The sequence below is a fragment of the Plasmodium relictum genome (assembly GCF_900005765.1).
Source record: "Plasmodium relictum strain SGS1 genome assembly, chromosome: 11".
In the NCBI taxonomy this organism is placed as follows: Eukaryota; Apicomplexa; class Aconoidasida; order Haemosporida; family Plasmodiidae; genus Plasmodium; species Plasmodium relictum.
In genome coordinates, this window is record NC_041689.1 from 1,492,482 (window position 1) to 1,520,024 (window position 27,543).

The following is a 27,543-nucleotide window of genomic DNA, read 5'->3' on the forward strand; positions in this document are numbered from 1 at the left end:
ATGTTTTCAACTTAATAAATAAAAAAAAAAAAATAATTTACATATTTAAATGCTTTATAATATGTATTATGACTTTTTTTTTTTGTATTAATTTTTTTTAATATATATGTAATTTTTTTAATTCATTGTTTATTAACTTCTTTTTTAATTCATATGAAAAAAAGGAATATTTTTTTTTATATTATTTTTTTTTTTACTTTTTTTGTTTTTTTATAATTTTAAGATACTTCTTTATAAAGTTAAATATTAAAAAAAAAAAATATATGATGCTATTTATCTAAAGAATAAAAAGCTATAAATTTTATATTAATTATAATGAATATTTAAAAAAAAAAAAAGGTAACAATTTATTGCTTATGTGTTTGAGTTGCATAATTATACAACAAGTAATAAATTTGAGTTGATCTTTGCAATATAAAGGTAAAAACTTTTAAAATATTATTATTTTCTAAATAGGTATTGGCTATTTTTTTCAAATTAATCTTGTTAATATGATTTAAATTAATGTTTTCTATATTAATTTTATTAACTTTTTGATTACTTAGCATAGCATAAGTAAAATAAATAACACAAGTTAAGATTTTCTTCAAAACATGAATATCAATTTCAATGTTTTCTAAAAACTTTTTAATGTTATCTGAAGAATATTTTTTATCATTAAATATGTTATATTCTGAATTAAATAATTCAGTAGTAATTTCATGAGCATTCTTTTTCAAACCACTTTTATCATATATAAATTTGTTCAATAATACAGAATCTTCTTCATTCGATTTTTCTTTTATTGTTAAATTATTTAACAAAAAGTAAATTATATTAGTTAGCTTTTTCATAGCTGTTGAAACACTTTTAAGCATATGATAATTTTCAAATTTTATAACGTTTATAAAGTAAAAACAAGTATTCATAAAAACTTTTAAGACTATTTTTATATATTCATAATATTTGGTTTTCGATTGTTGTACGTATTCGTCATATAATCCAATATCATATTCAATTATGTCTAAACATAAATTAATACAATGGAATTTTATTGAATATTTAGGTATGATGTTTTGTAAAATTCTGTGTGTTCTTATATTTTTTCTTCTTTTTTCAAGCATAGAATTATTTAAATTTTTATTAAGTAGATCGTTTTCATCTTTCAAACTTATATCATAAATAACAAATATGGATAAAATATTTAATAAATCTTTAATATATTGTAGTATATAAGTGTGTTCTTTTATTATATTGCATATATTTAATGATATCTCATTAAAATCAAAATTTAATGACTTATCTAAAATGAACTCTTCATCTTTCATCATTTTACCATTTTCATACAAATGATGATAATTATTACAATTTTTCATTTTTTTCTCATTCAAAATGGTATCAATTTCTTCTTCTTCTACTTTTTTTGTTTTTTTATTTTCATCATCATTATAATATTCGTATTCTTCATCATCCTCTTCTTCCGCATCTTCGTCTTCATCTTCGTCTTCTTCTTCATCCTCATCAGTATCAACAGATTCTTTTTCTATTAAGGTAGTCTCTTTTGACTTATTGTTTCGTGAATTTTTTTTTCTTTTTTTATTTCTTTCTATAATTTTTATCTTTTTTAAGTTTAGATAATTCTGATGAATATATAATAAATAATTCTTGTATAGTCTTAGTAAATAGTATGTACTGGAATAAATTATATCCAGATTTACTAAATTAATATTCGCATGGTTTATATATTCTTCTGAACTTGTTTTATCAGAATGTATATCTTTATTTAAATTATCAAACAAACTGTTTTTATTTTCTTTCATTTTGTTATAACTTTCAAAATAATTATTAATATTATCGTTTTTTATATGTTTGGTAAAATTACAAGTTGAAGAGTAACACAAGCATTTATAAACCAAGTTATGATTATTGGTAGTGAAATTATTTACTTCATAAGCTATTTCATTTGATTTCATAAGATAATTATTAACTATTAAATGATTTATAAATATATTTATATTTTTAATTATCCATTTGCTTATAATCTTAAATAAATATAATCCTTTTTTGTCTATTACTTTTAATATAACAGTTATGTATGAAATAATTAGCATTGGAAGCGGTATATAAATATTTTTATTTTCTAAAAAGTTAGTTGGAAAGGTCAAAAATGATATATTTTTGGATAAATAATTAAATTTATATTCATATAAATTATCAAAAATATTACTTCTCAAAAATAAACTAAATAAATTTTCCTTAGTAACAAATTCGTTAATATATGTTGTATCACAAAGTGAGCTTAATAAAAAACATGTATGTAACATTTTATTTTCATTTTGTTTATCAACATTTTTACTAAATAAGAATAAATTTCCTTTTATTAAATTTTTTATATTATTTTCATCAATTTTTATATCAATTTCATAAATTCCAATTTTATTTAATAAAAATATCAATAAATTAATACTTAACAGATTTAGATCATTTTTATTATATAAGAAATTACAACAATATACTTCTTCATATATATTTAAGCTTCTATTATTTAAGTGAATTTTATTTTTAAATTGGCTTTTAAAATTAAAATTTATTAATGTATTATTATATTCATCTATTTCTTCTTCATCATCTTCTTCAATGTTATTACTTTTTATTTTTTCCTTTAGTTCATATTTTTCTTTTTCACTTTTTTTTTTATTTAATAAATTATTCTCTTCTTTATCACTGTAATTCTTTTCTTTTTCTACTATAAAACTTTTTCTTATTTGATTTTTTTGTTCATCTTCAATAGTTAAAAAATTAGGATTTTTCATATTCTCCTTTTCATTTCTGTATATAAAAATTTCTGTATTATAATCAACAAATTTATATATATTATTATAGAAATAAATGGGAATAATGGAATTCTTATTTATATGGAAATTTTTATAAGAATCAACAAATAATGTACTAATAAAATCATTTAGAATATCTTTATTTATTCTTTTAATAAGTGATAAAAACATATTTTTTGTATTACCAATGTTATATTCGTCATTGTATAAATAATTATAATGATATATATTTAAAAGAGTATATAAACATTCATATATATATATAATAGTGTATTTATTTAATATAGGATGCTTTTTAGTAATTAATATGATTAAAAGTTCTAATAAATCATCAAAGAATTCATTACTTTTTAAAATTAATTTAGAATATTCATTGTGTACATCGTAATATATTTTATCATTATTGTTTAAGTTATCCATTTCTTCAATTTCATAAATATTTTTATATGTATTGACCATAAATGCATTTTCCTTTTTTTTTATGAATTTTTTATTATTATTACTATTATTTACAAATAAGTTATTCATAGAAGAAAATTCGTTAGATTGTTTTTCTAATTCATTCAGTTGTTTATTAATTAAAACTTTGTCTTTTATGTAATCATTTTCATTTAATATAATTGTATTATTTTTTGGAAAGCTTAGGAGATTACTTTCAAATTCTTTATTTAAAATTTTCTTTGAAAATAATGTAGATGTTTTCAGTTTTTTATGAAATTTAAGATTTTCTATTTTATATTCATCTTTGTTTACTTTTTTTCCTTCTTCATTTTCCTCTATTTTCTTTTCTTTTTCATCCTTTTTTTTTTCTTTCTCTTTTTCATTTTCTTCCCCTTTTTCTTTTTCCTTCTCTTCTATCTTCTCTTTCTCATTTTCATCTTTATTTTCGTTATCATCATTATTCTCAAAATTTTTTAGGGTAAACACTTCTTTATCTTTGAATAAATTATGAAATCCTTTATTAATATAAGAGAGATAGTTAAAAGCAAATTTATTATTGTGAGAAAAGAAAAAAATTGTAATAAATAAATAAACAATAAATAAAATAGGAGTGATCTGTATATTAAAATTGATATAATATGACGATTTAATTACTGATATAATACTTTTTAAATATTTTTGAATATTATTGATAATATAAAAATAGTTTTTTAAATAATGAATTTTTTTATTAATGGTGTTATTTTTTATCTTTAATACCAAATCTACTAAATAGGTAACTTTTTCAATGTAAACTTTATATACTAGTAACCAATTTTTATAATTAATATTTAAATAATTTATGCTATTATATATATACACATTTTTTTGTAAATAGTAATATTCTTTTAATTTTGACTTCATCTGATTCTTTTTATTTTTGTTATTGCTTTCATTACTATTATTATTATTTATGCAATTTTTATTTAGATAATATTTATTAAGAAAATTATGCAAATCTGTTTTATTACTTATAATTTCATTTAGTTGTTCAAAGTTAAAATTTTTATCGGATGCATTGTGGAACTTTCTATTATTATTGTTAAATAAAACTTGTTCTTTTTCTTCTGTTGATTTATAGTGTATAGAATTTGGATTAATGTGGTGTTTGAATATATATTTATTGTTAATAAGATTATTTTTTGAAATATCACAAAAATTAACGTTAGTATTAATTATACTTGTATATAATACTCGGATATTATCTTGAGTTTGTTCATTGCTTATGTAATGAATATATTCAATATTGGAATAATTATAAATATTTTGAAAATTAAAATCATAATTAAAAAGATAATAATGATATATATAATGCTTTAAATAATTATCATTATAATTTTTTATAATATTAATGTAATGTGTTATAAAATTCTGTATATTATCATAGTTAAAAATAGCATTTAAAAATTCAAAGATATTTTTTTTTTCATTGAAATTATCTTTATTGATTAGCTCATTACTGAAATTATGTTTCTTCTCATTTGGTAATTTGTTATTTTCTAATTCATCATTAATAAAATTTAAGTTAATAAAATAATCAACATGCTTATCAATATTATTTAAAATATTGTCTATAATAGGTATGAATAGATTTAGCATATGAAAAGATACTTTAAAAAATAAAATTTTTTCAGTATCTTTTAATTTTTCAATATTTATATTTTGAGTTATGTAATAAAAAACATTAAATTTATTTTCCCACATGATATTTATTAAACTAATTATATAATCTTTCACTTTTTTATTTTTTGAAATCATGTATACAATATTGAGACTTTTTATAAAATAAGAATTTTTTTCAAATATGTTATATTGTCTTAAATTATTAATATTATTTAAGCAAATATTCTTTTTATAATAATCTTTATTTTTTTTAGAGAGAGATTTTGAATTCGCATTTAATGATACATTATTTTCTTTATTTTTATTTTCTTCATTATTATTATAATCAATGTGAATGAGCTCTGATATATTTTCAAAATTGGAAAATTTGATAATAATGTTCTTAATCATACAATTCAAAAAGCATTGTTCTTCTAATTCTAAGCCCTCATCAATATTTGTAATAATATTTTTTTTATCAATATGCTTAGATGGAATAAAAGATATACCTAATAATGATAAAACACAATTTTCTATTAGAGAATCTGAATTATTCAAAAATAGAAATTTTCTAGTTATAATTTCGTAAAAATATAAAATTAATTTGGTAATTGGAATTTTACTATAATTATTAATAATTCTTTTTTTATTTACATTTCTTAAATCGTTGTAGTCTATATCAACATTTAATAAATGGCTTAATTCTATCCATTCACATAATTCATTATTCATAAAAATATTTTTTTTCCTTAATTCATTATTTAATTTTTTTTCTGTTTCTTTTTTTTTTGTTTGTACTAAATCATTTAAAGGCAGCAATACATTTTCCTTATACTTTTTGTCTTCTATTTTATCTTTTTCTACAATTTTTTTAATGTATTCTATATATTTTATTTTATCTTTATTTTCTTGAAGAATATTTGGGAATAATATATGTTCATTTAACTTGTTTAATTTATTAAATACATCATAATGTTTTACTTCATTATCAACAATCTTTTCTAAATCATTAACTAAATTTATTTTATTATTATTTTTATTTTTTAAATAAGAAATTACAGTACTTGAGTTTACAGCTTTATCAGTTTTTATATTATTTCTTTTTATTTCTTTTTCTTTTTCTTCATTTTCTTGATTTATTTGATTAAAATTTTCCTTTGCATCATGATAATTTTCAATCCTTCCTTTTTTTTTTAATTCATTATCCCGTATATTGTTACTACAATTTCCTTCTTCAATAAAAGTAGATATATTATTATAATTTTCATTATTTTTCTCAACATTTTCAATGTTTAATAATTTTGTAAAATATGTATGTCTTTTAAATGATTTCACATAAAAATATAATTTTAAGTCGCTCATATATACTAATTCATTTTCAATAAAATCATATTTTTCTGTGTAAAAGTTATTAATCGGAAGAAAATTATACGAACTACAATATCCAATTATATTATAGTCAATCGACTTAATTTCTTTGTAATAATCCATTTTGGAATAATAATCATTATAATTTTCAGAAATTAAATTATAAAACGAAAAAGAATCATTTTCTTCTTCTTTTTCTTTGTCGTCATAAAATACACAAATTTTTTTACTTTTTATCGTATCTATTAAATCGTTATCAGATAAGTAATCATATATATATTTGGATTGATTTTTTTTTTTCAGTTTAAAATTTTTATATTTAGAAATGAAAGTGCCATCCATTTTATAATTGTCATTGTTTTCATTTTTTTTTAAATAATTTATCTTTTCATATAAATCATTGTTTAAGTTTAGTATTTTTTTTTTTAATAACTTCTTTTTTCTTTCATTTATATTTTTATTAGCAGAATCAATTGAATATTCTTGTTCATGATCATTATCATTATCATCATCATCATCATCATCATCATCATCATCATCATCATCATCATCATCACCATATTCATCATTACTATAATTATCATTATCATAATAGTCATCATTTTCATCTTCATAGGCATATTCGTCGAAACAATAACCTTCTTCATCATAATCATTGTTTTCGTCTTCATCATAACTTTTATAATTAATAAATTCACCAGAATTATCTAGGTATATTTTATTATTAACGTAGCGTTCATCATGGTTAAATGTTTTCTTACTAAGAAAATAATCTTTCTCTTTTTCATAACCGACAAAATTAGTAACAGTACTTCTATTTTGGTTTTTATCGCAATCATTTTGTGTATTCTTATATTTCCCTTTATTTTTTTTATTTTCTTCATTTTCATCTTCTATTTGTTCTTTTTCCTCTTCACATTCTTCTTCTTTCTGCTCATTTATGTAAGATATCCAATTGTGAGTATTCAAAACCTCTTTATTTGATGAATTTTGATTATTTAAACTTTTCTTCATTTTAACTAAATAATATTTTTTCTGTCTATTAGAATTTTTTAACAAATATAATAATGGCAAATCAATGAAATTGTTAAGTATATTTTGCATTTTTATAGTTCTGTTAGAAATAATGTAGCAATTGCTAAATTTTTGTTTATTCAAGTTATAAATAAAAATATTTCTTAAAGCATACTTTAGGAAATTAAATGATTCATTATCTCTTTTTAACACATTTATAGTGGTTTTCGAGTCTCTAATAAAAATTTGCAAAATAAAATATATTATAACTTTGTTCATTTCACTTGTTCTGAAGAAATTTTTTAATAATAATATTAAATAAGTTGTTCTCGAATTTATGTTAATATTTTTAAATAAAAAGTTATGAACACATATAGGTGAGCATAACGATTCTGTCATATTTATTTCTTTTTCTACAACTGATTGCTTTTCATTGGTTGTATTGTCAAGATTTACATCAAATTGAAATTTTTCTATTTTTTTTTGTAACAATTTTTCATTTTTCCATAAATTATACATATGTATAAATAAAACATCTCTTTCAAATAATATTTTTAAAATATCAAAACCCAATGATTTAATTTTATGAAGAAACAACGAATTATAATATTCTTTGGAATAAGAGCATGTAAGATATTGCATTTTTTTTTCAAAATAAACTTCACATGTCACAGTATTGAAAATATTATACTCACTTGTTTCCTCTTTTGATATATTGCTATTACCATTACTATTATTTAAAGACATATTTGGATCGTTTAAGTGTTTCTTTAAATATAGGCTTTTTTTTTGATTATAAATACTTATATAATCAGAATAATTTTTACATTTTAAAATAATTTCTTCAATATCTTTATTTTCTTCATGTAAAATATTATCCAAAAATATAATATTTAAAAATGTATTCATGAATTTATTTGATTCTCCTAATATTTGCTCAAATAGATACATAGTTGGCCTAAAATCACATAAATAATCAAATCTTTCGTTCATTACTCGATTTATCTTTTTATTTTTTTCATTAGATGGTAATGGCCCATTTAAAATTAATTTAAAATACATGAAAACTAAAACAATTAAAATGAACATTTCATTATCTTTAAAATTTATATCTGATTTACTTTTTGATTCTCTTAATTTATTTTCTTTAATTATTTGAATTTTTTTTTCTTTATTTAAATTATATTCATTTTTTTTCAATTCTATTTTGTATTTATAAACTTCTGTATTCAATAAATTAGTTTTCATTTTTAAATCTTCGTAGTAAACTTTAAGTTGATCTAAATTAAAAGGAAACGAATTATTCATAAAATTTGGATTAATATTATTTGATGAAGATGATAATAAATTATTATTCGTGTTAAAAATATTATTAGTTTGATTTAAATTAGAAAACAAGGATAAATTATTATTGGAAAATAAATTTGTTTTAGAAGTATCTTGACTATTAAAAAGTGACTGATTTGCTGTACTAGTAAAATTTTTATTAGTTAAATTAGAAAAAATATTACTACCACTATTTAAAGATGATGCATTTTGTACTCCCGTTTGGTTATTAAATAGATTTTTATTTTGTAAATTAGAAGATGATGAATTAAACAAAGATGAATTATTTCCTAAATTACTAAACAGGTTTGATGCTGTTCCCGTCCCAGTTCCTATTCCTGGTGTTGTTGCCGTTTTATCAGAAAATGAAAATAATGATTTTGATTGGAGAGCATTGGTGTTTTGCTGATTTTGGAAAATTGTATTAGTATCTAGTACATTTCTGTTAAATAAATTTAGAGATTGATTTCCCATGTTACTTGAAGTTTTGTCATATGCCATTGATGATAATGGGTTATTAATATTAAGAGAGGTATTTTGAGTTAGTGCTTTATTTGAATTAATATTACTTAAAAAATTACTAGATGATAAATTATTATCTGTTCTATTTGAGTTAAAAAGAGAATTCGAACTGTTTGTTGAAAACAAGGAATTATTAAAAATATTATTTTGATTTATTGGAGAAAATAAATTTGGTTTGCTCAAATTACTGGATGAACTACCAAAACCTGGTGTATTTAAAATTTGTTGATTACTATTAGAAATATTGTTACCAAATATATTCTGTTGATTATTACTTGCTGTATTAAACGAGTTAGAACCTAGATTATTGTTCCCACATGATATATTTGTTGATGAATTATTATTAAATAAAGATCTTGAATTATTTAATCCAGTTGTATTTGAAGAGTTTGTTTGATTAAAAATACTATTAAAATTTGACTGATTATTTTGAGAATAATTAGACGTTCCAAATAAAGTATTTGTTGTGCTACCTAATGATGTATTTATACTACTAGGTAATAATGTGTTTGAAGTTGATGTATTTCCAAATAATGATTTATTTGAATTATTTAATAAAGAGTTATTATTCATAAAAGAAGACGAAGAAGGTTGATTTAAATTAAAACCTAATGTACCGCTATTATTCTGATTTTGCATGGAAGTAAATAAACTAGATGAATTGCCTGTATTTGCAATTAGTGGATTTGTTGTAAATATATTTGAACCAGTTGTTTGCTTATTAGTGCTATCCATTAATGAATTATTTGTTGAAGTATTAAATAACGTGTTTGATGTTTTATTAAAAGAAGAATTTGGTAAAATAGAAGTGACATTTGTTGCCTGTGAAAGTGAGTGTAACCTTGTCGACGGTTCGTAATTTGTTCTAGCATTTTCAACAGAAGGAGAAGCATTTGATAATGATAGGGAATTATTTTGTGTACCAAATAAATTACTTGTAGTATTTAATAAATTATTTTGTGTTCCAAATAAGGTACTACTTTGACTTGTTTTATTCATGAATAAATTTGATGTATTACTTAATTTGTCGTTTGATTTAAAGAAAGAAAAAGATGTATTTGTTAAATTACTAGAAGCATGACCATTTAATGGACTTTTTTCACTGAATGGTGTTGTATTTCTATTAAATAAGTTGGAGGAAGATAATAAGCCTGCTGGTTTATTACTAATATGTGATTGATTTAATGATTGTGTTAATAAATCATTTGTATTACCAATGCGTGTATCAAGGGTATTAGGTAAATTAGTAATATCAGAAAAAGATTTATCAAATATTTTTTGAGATAATATATATGGTTCAAAAGCAATATTGTTTTGCCTTAATATTTGTTCTATCTGCAAAATGTAAGTGTTATTTAAATTGATTTCATTTTGCATATTCATTATTTGATATTCTAGGTTTTTTGATTTGTTAATGTAATAATTGTACCTTCTTTTAAAAATTGAATTTTCTTGCTTGTTCATAAAAATTTCCAGTTTGACATCTTCCTCTAATATATCTTCTTTTTCATATTTTTTATCTCTTATTTTTCTTAAAATAAAGTTATTTATTAAGTTATAAAATATATTTTGAACTATATAATTTGTTAGTAATATTAAGTGTTTACACACATTTTTTTCTTCATCTGTTATCATTAATTTTTTTTTTAAACAATTTTCGTATATATCATCTTTGGTATCATTCATATTTATATCCGACGGTAAATTTTCTTCTTCTTCTTCTTTTTCGAGTTCTTCAAAAAATAAATCAAAATTATAAAAAATATCAAAAAAAATATAATTATTAAATTTGTTGGGTTGCTTCTTATTATTAATATTATTTCTTTTTTTTATATCTTCATCATTATAAAATTCTTTTCCGTTTATTCTATTATTTTCTAATTTTTCTTCATATTCCTCTTCAGATAACTTTTTTTTTCTTATTTTTTTATCTATTTCTTCTATTTTATCAATGTTATTAAAAAAATGCCATACCTTACTTAATGATAAATTGAACTTTCTTTTTATTCCTATCATATATAGCAAAAAGTTAATACATTTCATAAATGTAATAATAATTTTTAAATTGAAATAGGGAAGATAAAAATTATTAGATAATTCTTCTAATTTATCATACTTAATTTGCCCAATCGATAACTGTCTATCAATATTTTCTAGATTTTTTTTTGTATGCTCATTTTCTTCAGTATACTTTTTCATAACTTCTAAATAGATATCAGGAAATATTTGAGTTAAAGTACATAATACAGATAAAGCCGAAGAAGAATTTTTAACAAAACTTGAACATAAGATTTCAATACATAAACATTTTAAATTAATTATATCAATAGATGAATTATATTTTGTTTTTATTATTTCATATAACATATCAAGTAAATGCACCGTTTTATAATGTTTTATATTTTTATTTTTTTCTTCTGTAACTGTATTAGACATATTTAAGTTATGAATAAAAACATTTTTAAAATTAGTTGTATTAGTTATCTTTTGAGTATCTATTAACGAAAGTAAATTATTATATTTGCTATTTTTTATTTTAAATAATTTATTTTCTTCCTCTAGTTTATATTTTTTGTTATCTTTTAAATCTATTTTGAAATTGTCTACTTTCAAAGAAGATTGATTGCCTTCATACTGCTCTAATAAAATATAATCAATTAGTAAATTTTTATTAATAGGTAAGTAGTAACATAACTTATTGTTATTAACAGAAGACAGAAATAAGAGGCACTTTTCCAGCATTTTTAGACAATTATATGGATAAAAATTTTTTTCAAATATATTTTTTAATAGATATCTAGTATCAATATTATTTTTTTTTTCACATTCCAGTTCTGTTTTTAAAATAATTTTTGCTCTGTTCATTAAACTTTCATTAATAGTACTAGAATCATCATCTTTAAATATAGGCACTTCATACTTTTTCTCTTTAAAAAAGTCAATAGAATCTTTATTTTCATCAAAAAATATTTTAATTGCTTCTTTGTTGTTATAAGAACCATCATGATTTCTTCTTGTTAAATTTCTAAATTTGCTTTCATATGACAATATTTCATTTACATTATATTCATTCAGCATAATAGTTTTTAAATGATCAAGGAGAGCTTCACCAATTTTATTTTTATAGAATAAGTCTACAATATTATATTTATTAAATTCACATTTCAAAAAATTATTTTCTCTAAGCAAATTTTCTGTTAATTTATTTTCTATTAATAAATAATTTATGCAATTTTCTTCATTTAATATTTTTTCAAGTAATTTTTCATCCATTATATTTAAATCAGAGCCATTATCCGTTGCTATATGTTGAGCTACATTACTATTTAAAATATTTCTGGTTAATATATTTTGATCATTTGATGAATTTAAAAATGTCTTTAGTCCATTATTTAAGTTTGACTGAGCTAAGTTTGATTGATTTACATTTTGTTGTAATAAATTCAACTGATTTATATTATGTCCATCGTTCATAATACTCGGTTGAAGAGAATTAGATGATTTAAAATTTATAAATGATTTTAATTTTGCATTGCTTTGTTCTATATCTTGTAAAATTTTGTTAGCCTCTTTAGCATAATTAGTATATTCTTTATCTACAAATAAATTTTTTTGAGACTCATAATTTTGAGGATAAGATTTAAAAACATTTTTTTCTTGTAAATGCTTTTCAATTAATGTATTTTCTTTTATTAATTTATTTAAGTATATATTATTATTCAATAGATAATCTAATATATTATTACTTTTTAAAATGTCTTTAAGAAAATTATTTTGTTCAAATAGTTTTTCTAATAAATTAATTTTAAAATAGTAGAGATAAGTAAAATAGGTAGAGTTATCATCAGAGTCATTTTTTATGCTTAATTCTTTTGAATCTTCTATTGGTAAGCTTACATTAACTTTATTTAGCATATTTTTATATAATTCTTTATCTAATTTGTTATTACTTCTTTTATCTAATAAATTAATTTGTGCTTTTTCGTTATTTTTTCTTTTTTCATACATATACTGTTTATTAGTAATTTTTGAAAATTCACCAAATTTTCCGTTTAATGCACAAACAAATTGGTTAAATAATTTTTTGGTTAAATTAAAAATATTTAAATTAGCAGTTAAGGGAGTTTTAAAACATAAAACAACATTTTCAATAATTTTCAAATCATATATATTGTTACATAAAACAGCTGCAAAATCTAAGACATGTACAAAAATATCTGAATAAAAATCTAAGCAAATTTTCATTTTTTCTTCTGCTACTATCTTTAAACTTCTAAACTTCATTAACACCATTCTTCTTTCTTCATTTATGCTAGAATATTTATTTTCCTTTATTGAATATAATTTTTCATAATCATTTGTTGAATTATCTAATTCATTCACTTGTTCTTGACTATGATGATATATCGTTTCATCTATTTCTGAAAATTCCATGATTCTCGAATGATATCTATTAATAATATTTTTTAAAATACATACATATTTTGTAATTAAGCGAGGATAATTATTGCATATAATTTTTAAATAATTTAATACATCTATTATATATTCTCCTTTTTTTTTATAAATATAGATGATATTATTGGAAGTATTAATTTCATTTGTATTATTTTTTTCACTGTTATATTTACTATAAAAATTTATATTTTTATTTATAATTTCATTTTTTTTCTTTTTTTTTATATGAAAATCTTTCGTTATATGATAATCAATGAAAGTATTCCAGAGATCAGTGGTTCTGGAATTTTTAATAAATGAAAAAGAAAAAATTATATGAAACAAATGAAAAATTAAACTACCTATTAATGTAGCACTGGATATTTTTTTTAAAATTGTATTATAAGAAACTTTAAAAAAATTATCCTCAAAAATTGAAGAAAATATTTCTTCTTTATTTTTTATAAATAAACTTATAACAAATTTCAAAATGATAATGTTTGAATCTAATACATCATCATTATCACTGTTGTTGTTAATATTCCAAAATTCTTCATTTTTTTCTGTTTTACAATTTTTCTTTTTTTTATTTTTCTCATTAATCTTTGTAAATAATAAATAATAATACGATATATTTTCATTTATATATAAAGTACTAATAGAATATGTATTTTTTATGTTCATTAAATTTTTATAATCTTTTTGAGAGCTCATACAATTATATTTCCATATATCTGGCATGTAAAAATTGTCAAAATTTATTTTCTTTTTTTTAAGTTCTATTAAATAATTCATATCTTCCTTATTAGTAGAGGTATTATCAACATTTATATTTTTTTTCTTTTCATATATGTATTTTTCAATATTTGGATGTAAACATAATATTAATAATAAACTTATTTGAGTTGACAATGTCAAGCTACATTTCTCAAAATCACTTATGCTACAGTTGCAATTATACCAATACCCACAACAATCTAAGCATTTATGTAAATAACTGTTTTCTATTGTATTGAACTGCTCATATAGTTTCCATTTTTTATCCTTTAGATTTTCATTTATATCAAAAATTGTTAAATCATTTATATTATTTCTTCTTTTTTCCTCTTCATTATTTAAAATATTTGATAGAGTTGTATTAAAATTTTTATTTTGTGTTAATACATTTTTTTCTTTATTATTAAAAATTTTATTTTGTATATATGTATTATTTTCAGTTGAACTATTTGGAAGAATACTATTCTGAAATAAATTATTTTTATTAGTACTTACATTTAAATTTGCAACATTTTGAGTATTTCCCAAGTTTGAAAGTAAGTTGCTATTGTTTGATAATAAATTTGATGAGCTATTTGTTAATAAATTTGATGGATTATTCATTAATAAATTTGATGAGCTATTTGTTAATAAATTTGATGGATTATTCATTAATAAATTTGATGAGTTATTTGTTAATAAATTAGATGGATTATTTGTTAATAAATTAGATGGATTACTTGTTAGTAAACTTGATGAATTATTTGTTAATAAATTAGATGGATTATTTGTTAATAAATTAGATGGATTATTTGTTAATAAATTAGATGGATTATTTGTTAATAAATTAGATGAATTATTTGTTAATAAGTTAGAGGGATTACTTGTTAATAAATTTGATGTATTATTTGTTAATAAATTTGATGGATTACTTGTTAGTAAACTTGATGAATTATTTATAATATTGTTATTTGGCAATAAATTTTGTTGATTATTTAATAATATATTACTGATTGTTGCTGTATTATGCTGAGATGTATTATGTGTACTAACAAAATCATTTAATTTATTTTTATTTATTTGATTTAAAGAATCTTGATTATTTTGATTGTAAATGTTTGAATCAGTTAATTCATCTATTTTATTCAAAGAAGAGTCTGATACATTGATATCTAGTTTATAATAATCATCAATTTGGGAAATTATTTTATTATTTCTTATATTCTTTAAATATTTAAAAAAAAACTTTTTTTTTTTTTTATATGAAAACAACATATTATCTAGTTCTTTTACATAATGGTCAGTTGAAATAAAATCAAAATATTTTGAGGAAACTAAATGGTTTAATAATTTGAATATTCGTGATATTATACTTACACTAGCTTGAAACTTTGAATAATATAAAAATAAAATATCAATTAAGTTAAAGAGAATATTAATTTTGTGGGTTTTATAATTAAATACATATTCGATTTTATCACAAATATCATCATATTTAATTAAGAATTTTATTATTTTTTCTATTTCACAAAATATATTTTCTATAAAGTCATTTTCTGTAAGCAAAATTAGTACATACAAAGAAAATCGATCTGAATTTATTCTATTATTAATATTATTTTCTGATACAGTTTTTGAATTATTTAAACTACCAATAGAATTATTTGATGCTGAGCTTTGAATACTTGATGTTTTTATCTCTTCATTTTTTTTTAATTCATTATCAGTAAAATTTTCTTCTTTTTCACTCAAATTTTCGTATTTAGTTGATTTTTCTTCGCTTTTTGGAGAAACACCAATTTTCTCATTTTTGTTTAAATAACTCAAAATTTCTAAAAAAATCATAACAATTAAGTTTTCCTTTTCTATGCATTCTTTAAATACTTCACATATAAATACTGATTTTGTTATTTCATTTACTATATTATTTTTTTCAATTTTTAAATAAACATCATTAAACAATTCGCAAACGTAATAAGCACTTCTATTTAAAATAATAGAACATTTAATAATATCCTCTAATAAATTTAGCATATTCGGATAACTAGTCACTATGTAATTTTTTAAATCGTCTTTATTTACATCTTCTTCTTCATATTTTAAAAAGTAAAAAGGATCTGAAAGAATTTCAGTATTAGAATCAAAAAATTGTATTAATTCATCTTGTACATTTTTTAATTCAGTAATAGTCTTCTTTTTCTTTAAAAATTTCCTGTTTTTTCTTTCATTTTCATTAATTGCAAATTCATAATAAATGGATAACTTTTTGTAAATTTCATAATAAAATATAGTAGAATGTTCTTTTTTATTTACTTTTTCATTCTTCATTTTTACAAATTAAAACAACATTAACAAAAAATATATTTAAAAAAAATTAATTTAAAAAAGAAAAAATAAAATAAACTCAAAAAATTCATTAAAGATTACATGATTGTAATTTTTTGACAACATTTTTTTTTTTTTCTAAAAATTTTATTTTATATGGTAATATATATACTGTTAAGTATTTTTTTTAACTTTTTTTTATTTTTAACAAAATTTTTTTTTTAAAATTTTAATAATATAAACAATGTATGCTGTAAATTAATATATAATAAATATAAAAAAAAAAAAAAACAATATAGATAAGTATATTTTGTATTTAATTATATATATATATTTTTTCAATTTGATTTTCTTTTTTTTTTTCTTTTTTTTTTTTATATTTTATGTTTTGCTTTTTTGTTTAAAACAGTTGACACACTTAAATTATTAAAAATATTTTATAATGTATTAAAAAAATTCAATAAAAAAATTTATAATTTTTTTTTTTTAATTTTTTTTTTATTTTATAATTTTTTTTTTTTTTTTTCTTTTGTATTCACAAAGTGCATATATTTTATACACAACTTCATTTTCCATTTATTTTGGTTCAAATAATAATTCTTTTAACATATACATATTTATGATATCATATGAAATAAAATTTAATTTTATTTTTTTATATTAAATAATTAAATCATTATAAATATATAGAGGTGAATACATTTTATTGAGAACATTTTTTTGAATACGTTTAGAAACAAAGTTCTTTTAAAATTTCATACGTCTGAATGAAAATTAAAAAATTTTTTTTTTCAAAATATTTGTACAGTGATTTATACATTGCTAAATAAAATCATTAAATCATCACAAAAGAACGTGTTTTTAATTGATACAATATATTTTAATCGGTTTATATGATATAAATGTAATATTTGTACATTTAAATTTACTATCTTAAATATTAAAATTTCATTTCAATATAATCATTTAATGATATTTGTTTCATAGAAATATTTTTTTTTTTTAAAGATTTGAACTATTGTTAACATTTAAATTTGCTATTTTTTTTCTTTTATGCATTTTTATGAATACATATTTTTATATTCATTTGCTTTTTTTTTTTTTTTCAAGGATAAAAAAGAATTAGATGAACAAAGTAACACTAAAAAAAGAAAGAAAAAAAAAGAAGAAAACATTTTTGTATATTAAAAATTGATAGAAAAAGCTTTCCATATTTTTATTTTTTAAATATTAAAATAATTTTTGGATTTAATTCAAAAAAAAGCATATTACTATTAAATTTTTAAAGAGAAATAAAATTTGTATTTTTCTTTATATGGTAATAGAATAAAAAAAATTAGTACTAAAAAAAAAAAAAATGAAAAAAAGAAAAAAAGGAAATAAACAAAAATTGTCATTTTATACAATAATTCCAAAATTGTCTAAGATTTTAAATATCTTTTCCTGAAAAAAAAGAAAGGTATATTCGTATAAATATTATATATTTATATTATTATTATTATTATTATTTTTATTTAATTATATTTTTAATTTTATTTCTAACCGTTGAACTGGTAACGTCAATTTGAAAAATACTAGAAAGAAAAAAAAAAGTAAAAGGAAAAATGTTTTTAAAAAGCATTTCCATTATAAAATGAAAACTTTTTGATTTAAAAAAAATATTTTTATTGGCTAAAAAAATAATCATTAAGTTTTCAATAACATTTTTAAAAGAATTTTCAAATAAATAAGTGATTACATAAAACAACGATTTATCTACATAATATTTTATATTTTTTAAGATGAAAATAATATTATAAAAATACGAAATTAAAAACTCGTGTTTAAATTTTTCATTTATTTTTTCATGATAATATTTCTGATCATAAGTTTCTGCATTTTTTTTTTTTTCTTCATTTAAATGAAAAAAATCATTTTGATTTCTAAGGAAATACTCTTTTTGATATTGTATATGCTCTGATATTACATAAATAATATTTTTATGTTCATCTATTATTTCCTTTTCTGTTTCATCAAAAAATAATACATTTTGATATAAGTGTAAATTATTTTTTTGTAGAAACTCGTAAAGATACATTATAAATATTTTATTTAAAATATTATGAAATATAATAGAAATTTCTATACCTTCATTTTCTTTTTCCATTGGTGAAAATAAATGATCATTTCTATATTTAAATAAATCCAGCACAGATTCTTTGATTTTTTCGTTTCGAATTAAAACTTGTATTGAAGTATAATGATCAAAATATTTATATTTTTGTTTACTTTTTTTTTTTTTTTCTTTTTTTCTTTTGTATTTTTTATCATTTTCTTCATATAAAATTTCAATAAAATTATAATGATTTTTCATTTCATTTTTCTGATATAATGTACTCATTGAATTATCCTTTTCATATATTTTCTCATCAATTGAAAACTCACTTTTCTCTATTTTTTTTGTTTCTTCATTTTCGTCGTCACTGTTAAAACTAATGATTTCTTTGTCATCTTTAAAGAAAACATAGTAATACATATAATTAAAAATAGAGCTATTTAAATTTAAAAAAGGATATTTTAAAGTAAAAATATCAAAATACTCTTTTTTTGTATAATTTTCACTAGCGTCTTTTTCATTTTTATCTTTACTAATCATATTATCTATTGATTGTTCAAAAGCATCCGTATTATCATTACTAATTATATTAGGGGTAAAACAGATATTATCTAAATTTTTGTCTGTATCATTTTTATTATTTTTTTTATGCTGGCATTCATTTCTGTTATTAGAGATGTTTTTGTAATTTTCTTTATTTCTCAAAAATTTATTGTCGGTAATATTATCAGAATTACCTATTTTCATTAGTATTTCCAAATTAAGTTTATTTAGCAAATTATCATTTTTGTTAGTATTATGAATATTCTCATTTATTTTGTTCTTTTCTTTTATTTTAATATGTATTAAAGAAAAAGCAAAATAATATAAAAATATTATATGCTTATATAAATTAGTATCTATTACATTAAATATTTTTTCGTATGTATTTTTTAAATTTATAATTTCGTTTAGAAATATCTTGATTATTTCATAAGCACTTAAACAATTATTTTCTTTTTTTTTTCTTTTTTCTAATCGTTCTTTTATAGATACTAATATACTATAATGTTTTAACATTAAAAATTCACTTTTAATGTATTCACTATTTATTTTAGCTTCATCGTTAATATCATTATTTATAAAACTATCGGAATAATTCATGTTATTTTTATTAATTTCTGTTTTAAATGAATCCGAATGATTTAAGAGATCTTTGTAATTTTCTATTTTTTGTCCGTTCATGCTATCATTAGTGTATTTATTTATTTCTTTTTTATTAACTTTTATATTATAATAATTATATATATCTAACAAGTATTTTAAGTGTTTTTTTAAGATGTCTACGCTTTCATTTTTCATAATTAAGTTACTTATATTTTCTCTTGCTATTTCGATTTCTTTATTCATGTGTTTTTCAAAATCTTTTAAGTAATTAACTAAGCATTTATTTTCTGAAGCATAATTATAAAAAAAGCATAAAACTATTTTAATGTTACAACACATCTTTAAATATTTTGTGAAATCTTGTAAATTTTGTTTTTCATTATTTTTATAAAGTATTAAAGGGATTTTAAAAATATTGTTTAAATAATTATTTTTTGAAATGTATTCATTAAAAGAATACTCTAAATTATTTATATTATTTTTATAATCGTCACCTTCAAATAATTTTGTTATTTTTTCATAATTCAAATTTATATTGTTAAAAAGTATTTCATTTTCTTCAATGTTTCTTTTTAATTCTCTCAAAATAAAAGAATTTTTTACAAAAATATCTGGATACTGTAAAATTAATTTTTTCATATTTTTTATATTTTCATTTTTTTCTTTAGTTAAGTTTATTTTTTTACATATCAGAAAATTATTCAAATCCTCATCACCATTTTCAAACAAATATTTAACTTCTTCTTTTTTAAGCATTAAATCATCAAATATATCTAAATTATCATCCATTATATTATTCATATTGAAAAAAAAAAAAAAAAAAACATATAAAAATTAGGCATATAAATGAATAAAAAATATTAAACTTGAAAATTTACGAAAAATAAAGATATTGATTCACATATCATCATACATAAAATAAAATATTATTTAGATATTTTGCTATTTTTGTATTAATGTAATTCATAAAAAGAAAAAAAAAAAGTTTATTTTTATACGAAAAAAAAATTGAGCTACATTTTTATAATAAAAATATAATAAAATTTAATTATTAATAATTTAAAAATTAACATTTTTTTTTTAATTTTTTTTATTTATGTGAAAGCATTTCTATAAGAATAACCACCAAAAAAAAAAAAAAAAAAATAAAATAAAATAAAATAAAAATAGATAAATAATTTAAAAACAAATATTAACTAAAATTATTACTAGATTGTATCCAAAGACAATTATTAAGATAAATTTTATAAAATAAAGAAAACGATATATTAAAGTCCTTAATTTTTTATAAAATGAAATATAGATATTTAAAATATTAATAACGAACAAATGATTTAATAATATAGCAAATGATACAAACAAAATAATAATTAAAAAACAAATGCAAAAAAAGAAGAGTTTGTTATTTATGTCTGTGATCATTCACTCTATTATAAATTAATAAATATAAAAATAGTTTTTACAAGTTTTATCTAAATGAAAATATGTAAAAGAATGAGCTAAAATATAAAACGGAAAAAAAAAAAAAATTATAAATATACATAATTTAAAATAAAAAGCAAATTATTAATAATGTGATATTTCAAAAATTTTAGTGAAATGAAATCATCATATGTTGCATATTGTGTTAGACATTATTAAAATTCTTTTTTATAAATAAAATACTTTGGGGTGAAAAAAAATAGTTGTTCATATTTTACAACAGATCATCAAAATGTTTAACTGTTTTAGAAATAATTTTTGAACATTCAATTAACTGTTCTTTGGAAATACAAAGTGGAGGTGATAGACGGATAGTTTTTTTGTGAACAGGTTTGGTTAATAATCCATTTTCTTTTAATTTTAAGCATATATCCCATACATTAACTAGATCAGTTTTAAATTCTATTGCACATAGCAATCCTTTTCCTCTAACATCAAAAACAATTTTACTTTCTTTTAGTTCTTCTTTTAAAGAGTTCAAGAAAAAGGGACCCAATTTTTCCGCATTTTCACATAATTTTCCATTTATGATAGCCTCCAATGATGCTATACATATTACAGAAGCCAATGGATTACCACCGTAAGTTGATCCATGTTCACCTGGTTTTAAAACAAGCATTATATCATCATTTGCTAAAACAGCTGATATAGGATAATATCCACCAGATAGAGCTTTTCCAAGTAAAACTATGTCTGGTTTTATATTAAAATGTTCTGAACATAACATCTTACCTGTTCTCCCTAATCCTGTTTGAATTTCATCAGTTACAAATAATACGTTATACTTTTTACATAAATCATATACACCCTTTAAGTAATTTTCTGAAGGTATAATAACTCCTGCTTCCCCTTGAATAGGTTCAACAAAAAAGGCACACACATTTGGATCTTTTAATTCTTTTTCTAATTCAATTAAATTGTCAAATGGAACTTTTACAAAATTAGGGACAAAAGGGCCAAAATTATTAGTGCATGTATTATCTGTTGATGCAGATATGCATCCTAAAGTTCTTCCTGAAAAATTATTATTACAAACAATAATTTTAGCTGAGTTTTTAGGGATCTTTTTAATTTCATAACCCCATTTCCTACATAATTTATAAGCTGTTTCATTAGCTTCGGCACCTGAATTCATCATTAAAACTTTATCATAATCAAATAAATTCGCAAGGTATCTTTCACATATTCCTAAATTATCACTAAAAAAAGCTCTACTACATAAAGTTAATTTGCCTGCTTGTTTAACCATAGCATTCAATATATGTGGATGACAATGACCCTGATTTACTGCAGAATATGAACTTAAAAAATCATAATATCTTCTATCTTCAACATCATAAACAAATACACCTTCTCCTCTTGTTAAAACAACAGGGATAGGAAAGTAATTATGTGCACCAAATGTTAGCTCATTCTTCATATAATCTTGGCTAGTCTTTAATTCTTTAAGAAAATCCATTTTTTTCTAATACGATAAAATATATATTAGTGTATACAATTAATTTTAGTATTTCTGATTTAACAGAAATATTAAATATAAATATTATTATTTTTAAAAAAATATTATTACAACCTCTATAAAAATTTTTAAAACTAAAAAAATAAAATAGTATTTTTTGACAAAAAATAAACAATTACTGTAATTTTTTTTTTTTTTAGAAACATAAAAAGTATAATAGGCTAACAGAACAAAATATATCAAAAAAAAAAAAAAAAAAAAAGTAAAATAAAATAAAAACAAATATTTTTAAAAACCTATAATTGTAAATAATTTAAATTATTTTAAAAACATATTTCTTAAACTTTTAAAACTAAATAGATATTTAATCCAGTATATTTACGGGATCCTTGATTTGAGAAAAACTCAGGTGTGTACTTACCTTTAAACTTTTCTTTCTGATCGTTTTTAAAGATAAGTATATATATATATATATATATTATATAAAAAAAAATAATCAAATTACCTAAAAAATTAAATTATAAATAATTAATATTATTTTAAAAATATCCATTACATTTACTAAATTTTCAACACAATTATAGAACTTTAAAATCAAGAGAAATAATATAAATATATCTTTAAATTTAGTTTATTTTTTTATAATCTTCAGGTATAAAATAAAAAAGAAATATACTATATTTAATTTGGTTAATGTAGAATAAAATATCAATAGAAAAAAAAAAGAAAAAATTAATTTCAAATAATTATAAATTAATTATAAAAAATTCAAAAGAAAAAAATTTGTAAAAATTTACAAAAAAAAGTGAAAGCAAGAAAATAGATATACGTTTCTAAAACATTTAAGTAGAAAATTAAAATATTTACACATTTTGAGCAAACATATATTAGATAAAGCACTATAGTATATATATAAATTTAAAATAATATATGAACGGATTTTCTATGAAAAGAACTAAGCATTTAAGGGATTTTAAATATTCACGTACTAAAAAATTAAAAATAATGTTAACTGTGGAAAAATAAATATACATAATGTTTTTAAAAAGAAATTAAAAAAATTAATATGAAATATAAAAGAATACCAAATTAAATATATGACCTATAAATTATATAAATATGCATCTTAGAATACACATTAAATCAATTTTTCAAATTTCTTTTCTCAATACCTTTGTATTTTTTTAAATATATATATATATTATTAATAATTTATTTGAATTAAAATAATTCTTTTTAATTTATTAAATATAATTGTATTATGTATTAATCTTAAGAATAAATTAATAAATCTTTTCTATTTTTACATATAAAAATATTTCTCCTAAACGGTGCTTTGAATTAATTGAATATATAAATTAGAATACAGTATTCGTTTTATATATTACATATCCTATTATTATATTTATCTTAATTTATATTTAAATAAATAATAATTTAAACATTATATTATGTTTAGATATACAAAATATTAAAAATATTATGGTTGTTAAAATTCTCAAATTTTAGTATTTAAAAATTTCAAAAGATAATGAATTTCTTAAATATTTATATCTTTTATATATATGCATTGAATTAATGTTATTTCTCTCTCTTTTTTTTATTAAAAAAAAATATAAATTTTATCATAGTTGTAAAAAAGGAAACTATATACTTTAAAATATTTATTATTAATTAAATTTTAAAGTTTTATAAAAAAAACTGCTATTCAAATGCTTTTTTTTTTTTTCAATATAAGGTAATATAAATTTATATATGTTTTAGATTGTTTTTAGAATCATTTGTATTCTACATATATATATATATATATATATTATGTATATTGTTAAAAAATATATAAGATATAAAATAAAAAGTATTAATTAAAATATATAAATATAGACAATAAATTTATTTCATTTTTTTCTTTTTTGGAAATAATAGAGGGAAAATATATGACAAAATAATTATACATAAAAATATTAAGAATTTTCATAAATAATAACAATATATTATGAAGATCTGTTTAAGAAAAAAATTATTAACAACAATAAAAAGCTAATTTTTGAAAAAAAAAAAGAAAAATTTATTTTTCTTCTCCCATTGATTTTCCTGCTCTTATAATTTCATCTACTAAAAGAATTTGTTGAGATATTGCCGTTGCTATTGATAAAATCTGTTTCTTTACACAATAATTATCATATATTCCTATTAAAAAAAAAGAAAAAGAAAAATGAATATATATAAGGTTTTATTTTTATCTTATCTTTTAATGATTAATTAAAAATAAGAGAAAAATAAAAATCAAATGTTTTCTTTTTCTTTTTTACCTTTTAAGTGGGCTATTATTGGTTCTCCAGTATCCAAATCTACTCCCAATGGTTCTTTACTGTCTTGGTTATATTTATCTATTACATTGAATAAAGTTTGATGAATATCTAGGCCACTATTTTCTAGAAGAATTTTAGGTATGTTTAATAAGCTATTTGCATAAATGTCAAAGGCAAATTTCTGTTTTCCTTTAATTTTTTTTTCTTCTTCTTTTAATTTGCAGTATGCCAAAATTTCAAAAGAGCCTGCTCCTGATATAACACATTTATCTTCAATAACGTTTTTTATGCTTCTTAATCCGTCTCTAATAGCATCTTTTATTTGCTTAATGGTATAATCATTAGGAGCTTGAATAAAAATAGAACAACTCTTAGGGTTTGTTACTTCTTCAATAAATGTATATTTCTCATCATTTATGCAAATTTCATAAACTAACCCAGCATATCCAACATCCTCTTCAGTTAAATCATAAACATTATTACAAGCATTTCCTCCGCAACATAAAACAATTCTTTCTAAATTTCTTCTTTTAATTCTTCTCAATGCCATTATATTTTCTTTAGCTAATAAATCTAAACTAATTGGATCAATACCTTTTTGATTAAAAATGGCAAAATTATACATTTCATTGGTTTCTTTGAATTTCTTTTCTATTAATTTTCTTTTTAATTCAATAATTTTTTTGACTTTATCATCTGTGAACTTTCTTTCGGATTCAACTAATTTATCTCTATCTTCTGCGGTTGAGTATACAAATGAAGAAAAAACTTCACTTTTTTCATATTCCAAACTGACATTTAAAACTAAAATAAAACATTTCGTTAATTTATTTGGCATATTAGGATGCCTACAACCATGATCTAATACCATTCCTCTAATTAATTTTGTGTTTATACTCATATTTCTCTTAACGTCCATTATCTCAATCATATGCAAATCTATTTGCTTATTAGGATCATAAATTATTTTGATACTTTCTACTAAATCATCGGCCAATTTATCTGATAAAGTAATAGGTAACTTTGTTCTTAAACATGTTTTTGCAACATTATATAATAATTCTTTATCAAACTTTTCTTCTATATTTACTGGGATTTTCATAGTTTCAAGTAAATCTAATAGAATAGTTTTAACAGTATCAAATCCTTGTGTAATAATACGTGGATGAACATTTTCATATAGAATGTATTTTTCTGATAAGTAAATTAGTGAAGTAGCAACAATTAAATTACTACTAGATCCATCTCCTAAATTTTCATCTATACTTGAACATATTCTACTAAGCATACTGGCAGTAGGATGTTGTATCATCATTTCATTTAATAAAACATTCCCATCTTTTGTTATTTTAATACTACCAGAACTACTTACTAACATTTTATAACTTCCTTTGGGTCCTAAATTGCTTTTTATTATTTCATACATTCCTTTACTTGCATTCATATTTGTCAGTAGTACATTTGTTGAACGCAAGCTGTCTGCTTTTTTGTTTAATAAATGAATAGACATCTAAAAAAAACAAAAATAAATACATATATATTTATGTATATATCTCTCTATATATAAATATATATATCTACACATATATTTACACGAATAAAATTAAAAGGATAAAAAATGAGAAAAAAAAAAAAAAAATTAAGCATATATATATATAATATAAAAGATTCATATGAATATAATAAAATTAAATAAAATAAAATAAAAAAATATGTATAATTATTAATGAAAAGAAGAAATATCTACTTTTTAATTCAGTGATTTTCAATTATGTAATAATAAATAAATGAAATAGAATTTTAAATTATATATCATATTTTTTTTTTTTTTATATTTACATAGAATATAAAATTTCTTTTTTCTTTTATTCATTTATAACATTGTTCTTTATTATAACATACCTTTGCAAATTAAAAGGAAAAGAATGAAATTTAATATTATACTTGGAATATTTTTAGAAAAAGAAATATTGACTTAATTTAATTCAATTTAATTTAATTTAAAAAAAATAAAGTAATATGTCAATTTTATTTTTTATTTATGTTTTATTTATTATATAAAAAAAAAAATTTTATATGTTAATATATTTATTATTTTACGTTATTAAATAGATTCTCAAATTTTTATTATTACATTAAATAATAATTTATAAATATTTTATAAAAATTTCACTCATATTACATATATATATTTTATCAAAATATTCCGTGGAATAATTTGAATAATTTTTTTTTTTTTTTTTTCCCATTAAGAAATGAAATTAGAGATTTTTGTATTTGTAGAAAATTGTTTCCATTTATTTTTATTTCTAAGTACCATTTTGAATGTAATATAAATCAAATTGCTATTAAAAAAAAAAAAGAAATATATATTTATATATATAAGATAGACTAATACAAGAAATGTAT

The 27,543-nt window shown here is 19.0% G+C and overlaps 4 protein-coding genes across 4 annotated transcripts; all 4 read right to left on the reverse strand.

Annotated features, from left to right (window-relative positions):
* Positions 1-347: 347 nt before the first annotated feature.
* Positions 348-16,646, reverse strand: PRELSG_1139200 (conserved Plasmodium protein, unknown function; the record flags this gene model as incomplete). Its single annotated transcript, XM_028677680.1, has 1 exon — positions 348-16,646. One exon carries the CDS (start codon positions 16,644-16,646, stop codon positions 348-350), a length of 16,299 nt encoding a protein of 5,432 aa, XP_028534044.1.
* A 1,395-nt stretch (positions 16,647-18,041) lies between these two features.
* PRELSG_1139300 (conserved Plasmodium protein, unknown function) lies at positions 18,042-20,685 on the reverse strand (the record flags this gene model as incomplete). The annotated part of the gene is made up of 2 exons (XM_028677681.1): positions 18,042-18,086; positions 18,187-20,685. The coding sequence occupies 2 exons, from the start codon at positions 20,683-20,685 to the stop codon at positions 18,042-18,044; spliced, it is 2,544 nt and encodes an 847-aa protein (XP_028534045.1).
* Positions 20,686-21,580: 895 nt separating this feature from the next.
* OAT (ornithine aminotransferase, putative) lies at positions 21,581-22,825 on the reverse strand (the record flags this gene model as incomplete). Its single annotated transcript, XM_028677682.1, has 1 exon — positions 21,581-22,825. One exon carries the CDS (start codon positions 22,823-22,825, stop codon positions 21,581-21,583), a length of 1,245 nt encoding a protein of 414 aa, XP_028534046.1.
* Positions 22,826-24,890: 2,065 nt separating this feature from the next.
* On the reverse strand, positions 24,891-26,644 carry CCT6 (T-complex protein 1 subunit zeta, putative; the record flags this gene model as incomplete). The annotated part of the gene is made up of 2 exons (XM_028677683.1): positions 24,891-25,012; positions 25,135-26,644. The coding sequence occupies 2 exons, from the start codon at positions 26,642-26,644 to the stop codon at positions 24,891-24,893; spliced, it is 1,632 nt and encodes a 543-aa protein (XP_028534047.1).
* Between the last annotated feature and the right edge of the window lie 899 nt (positions 26,645-27,543).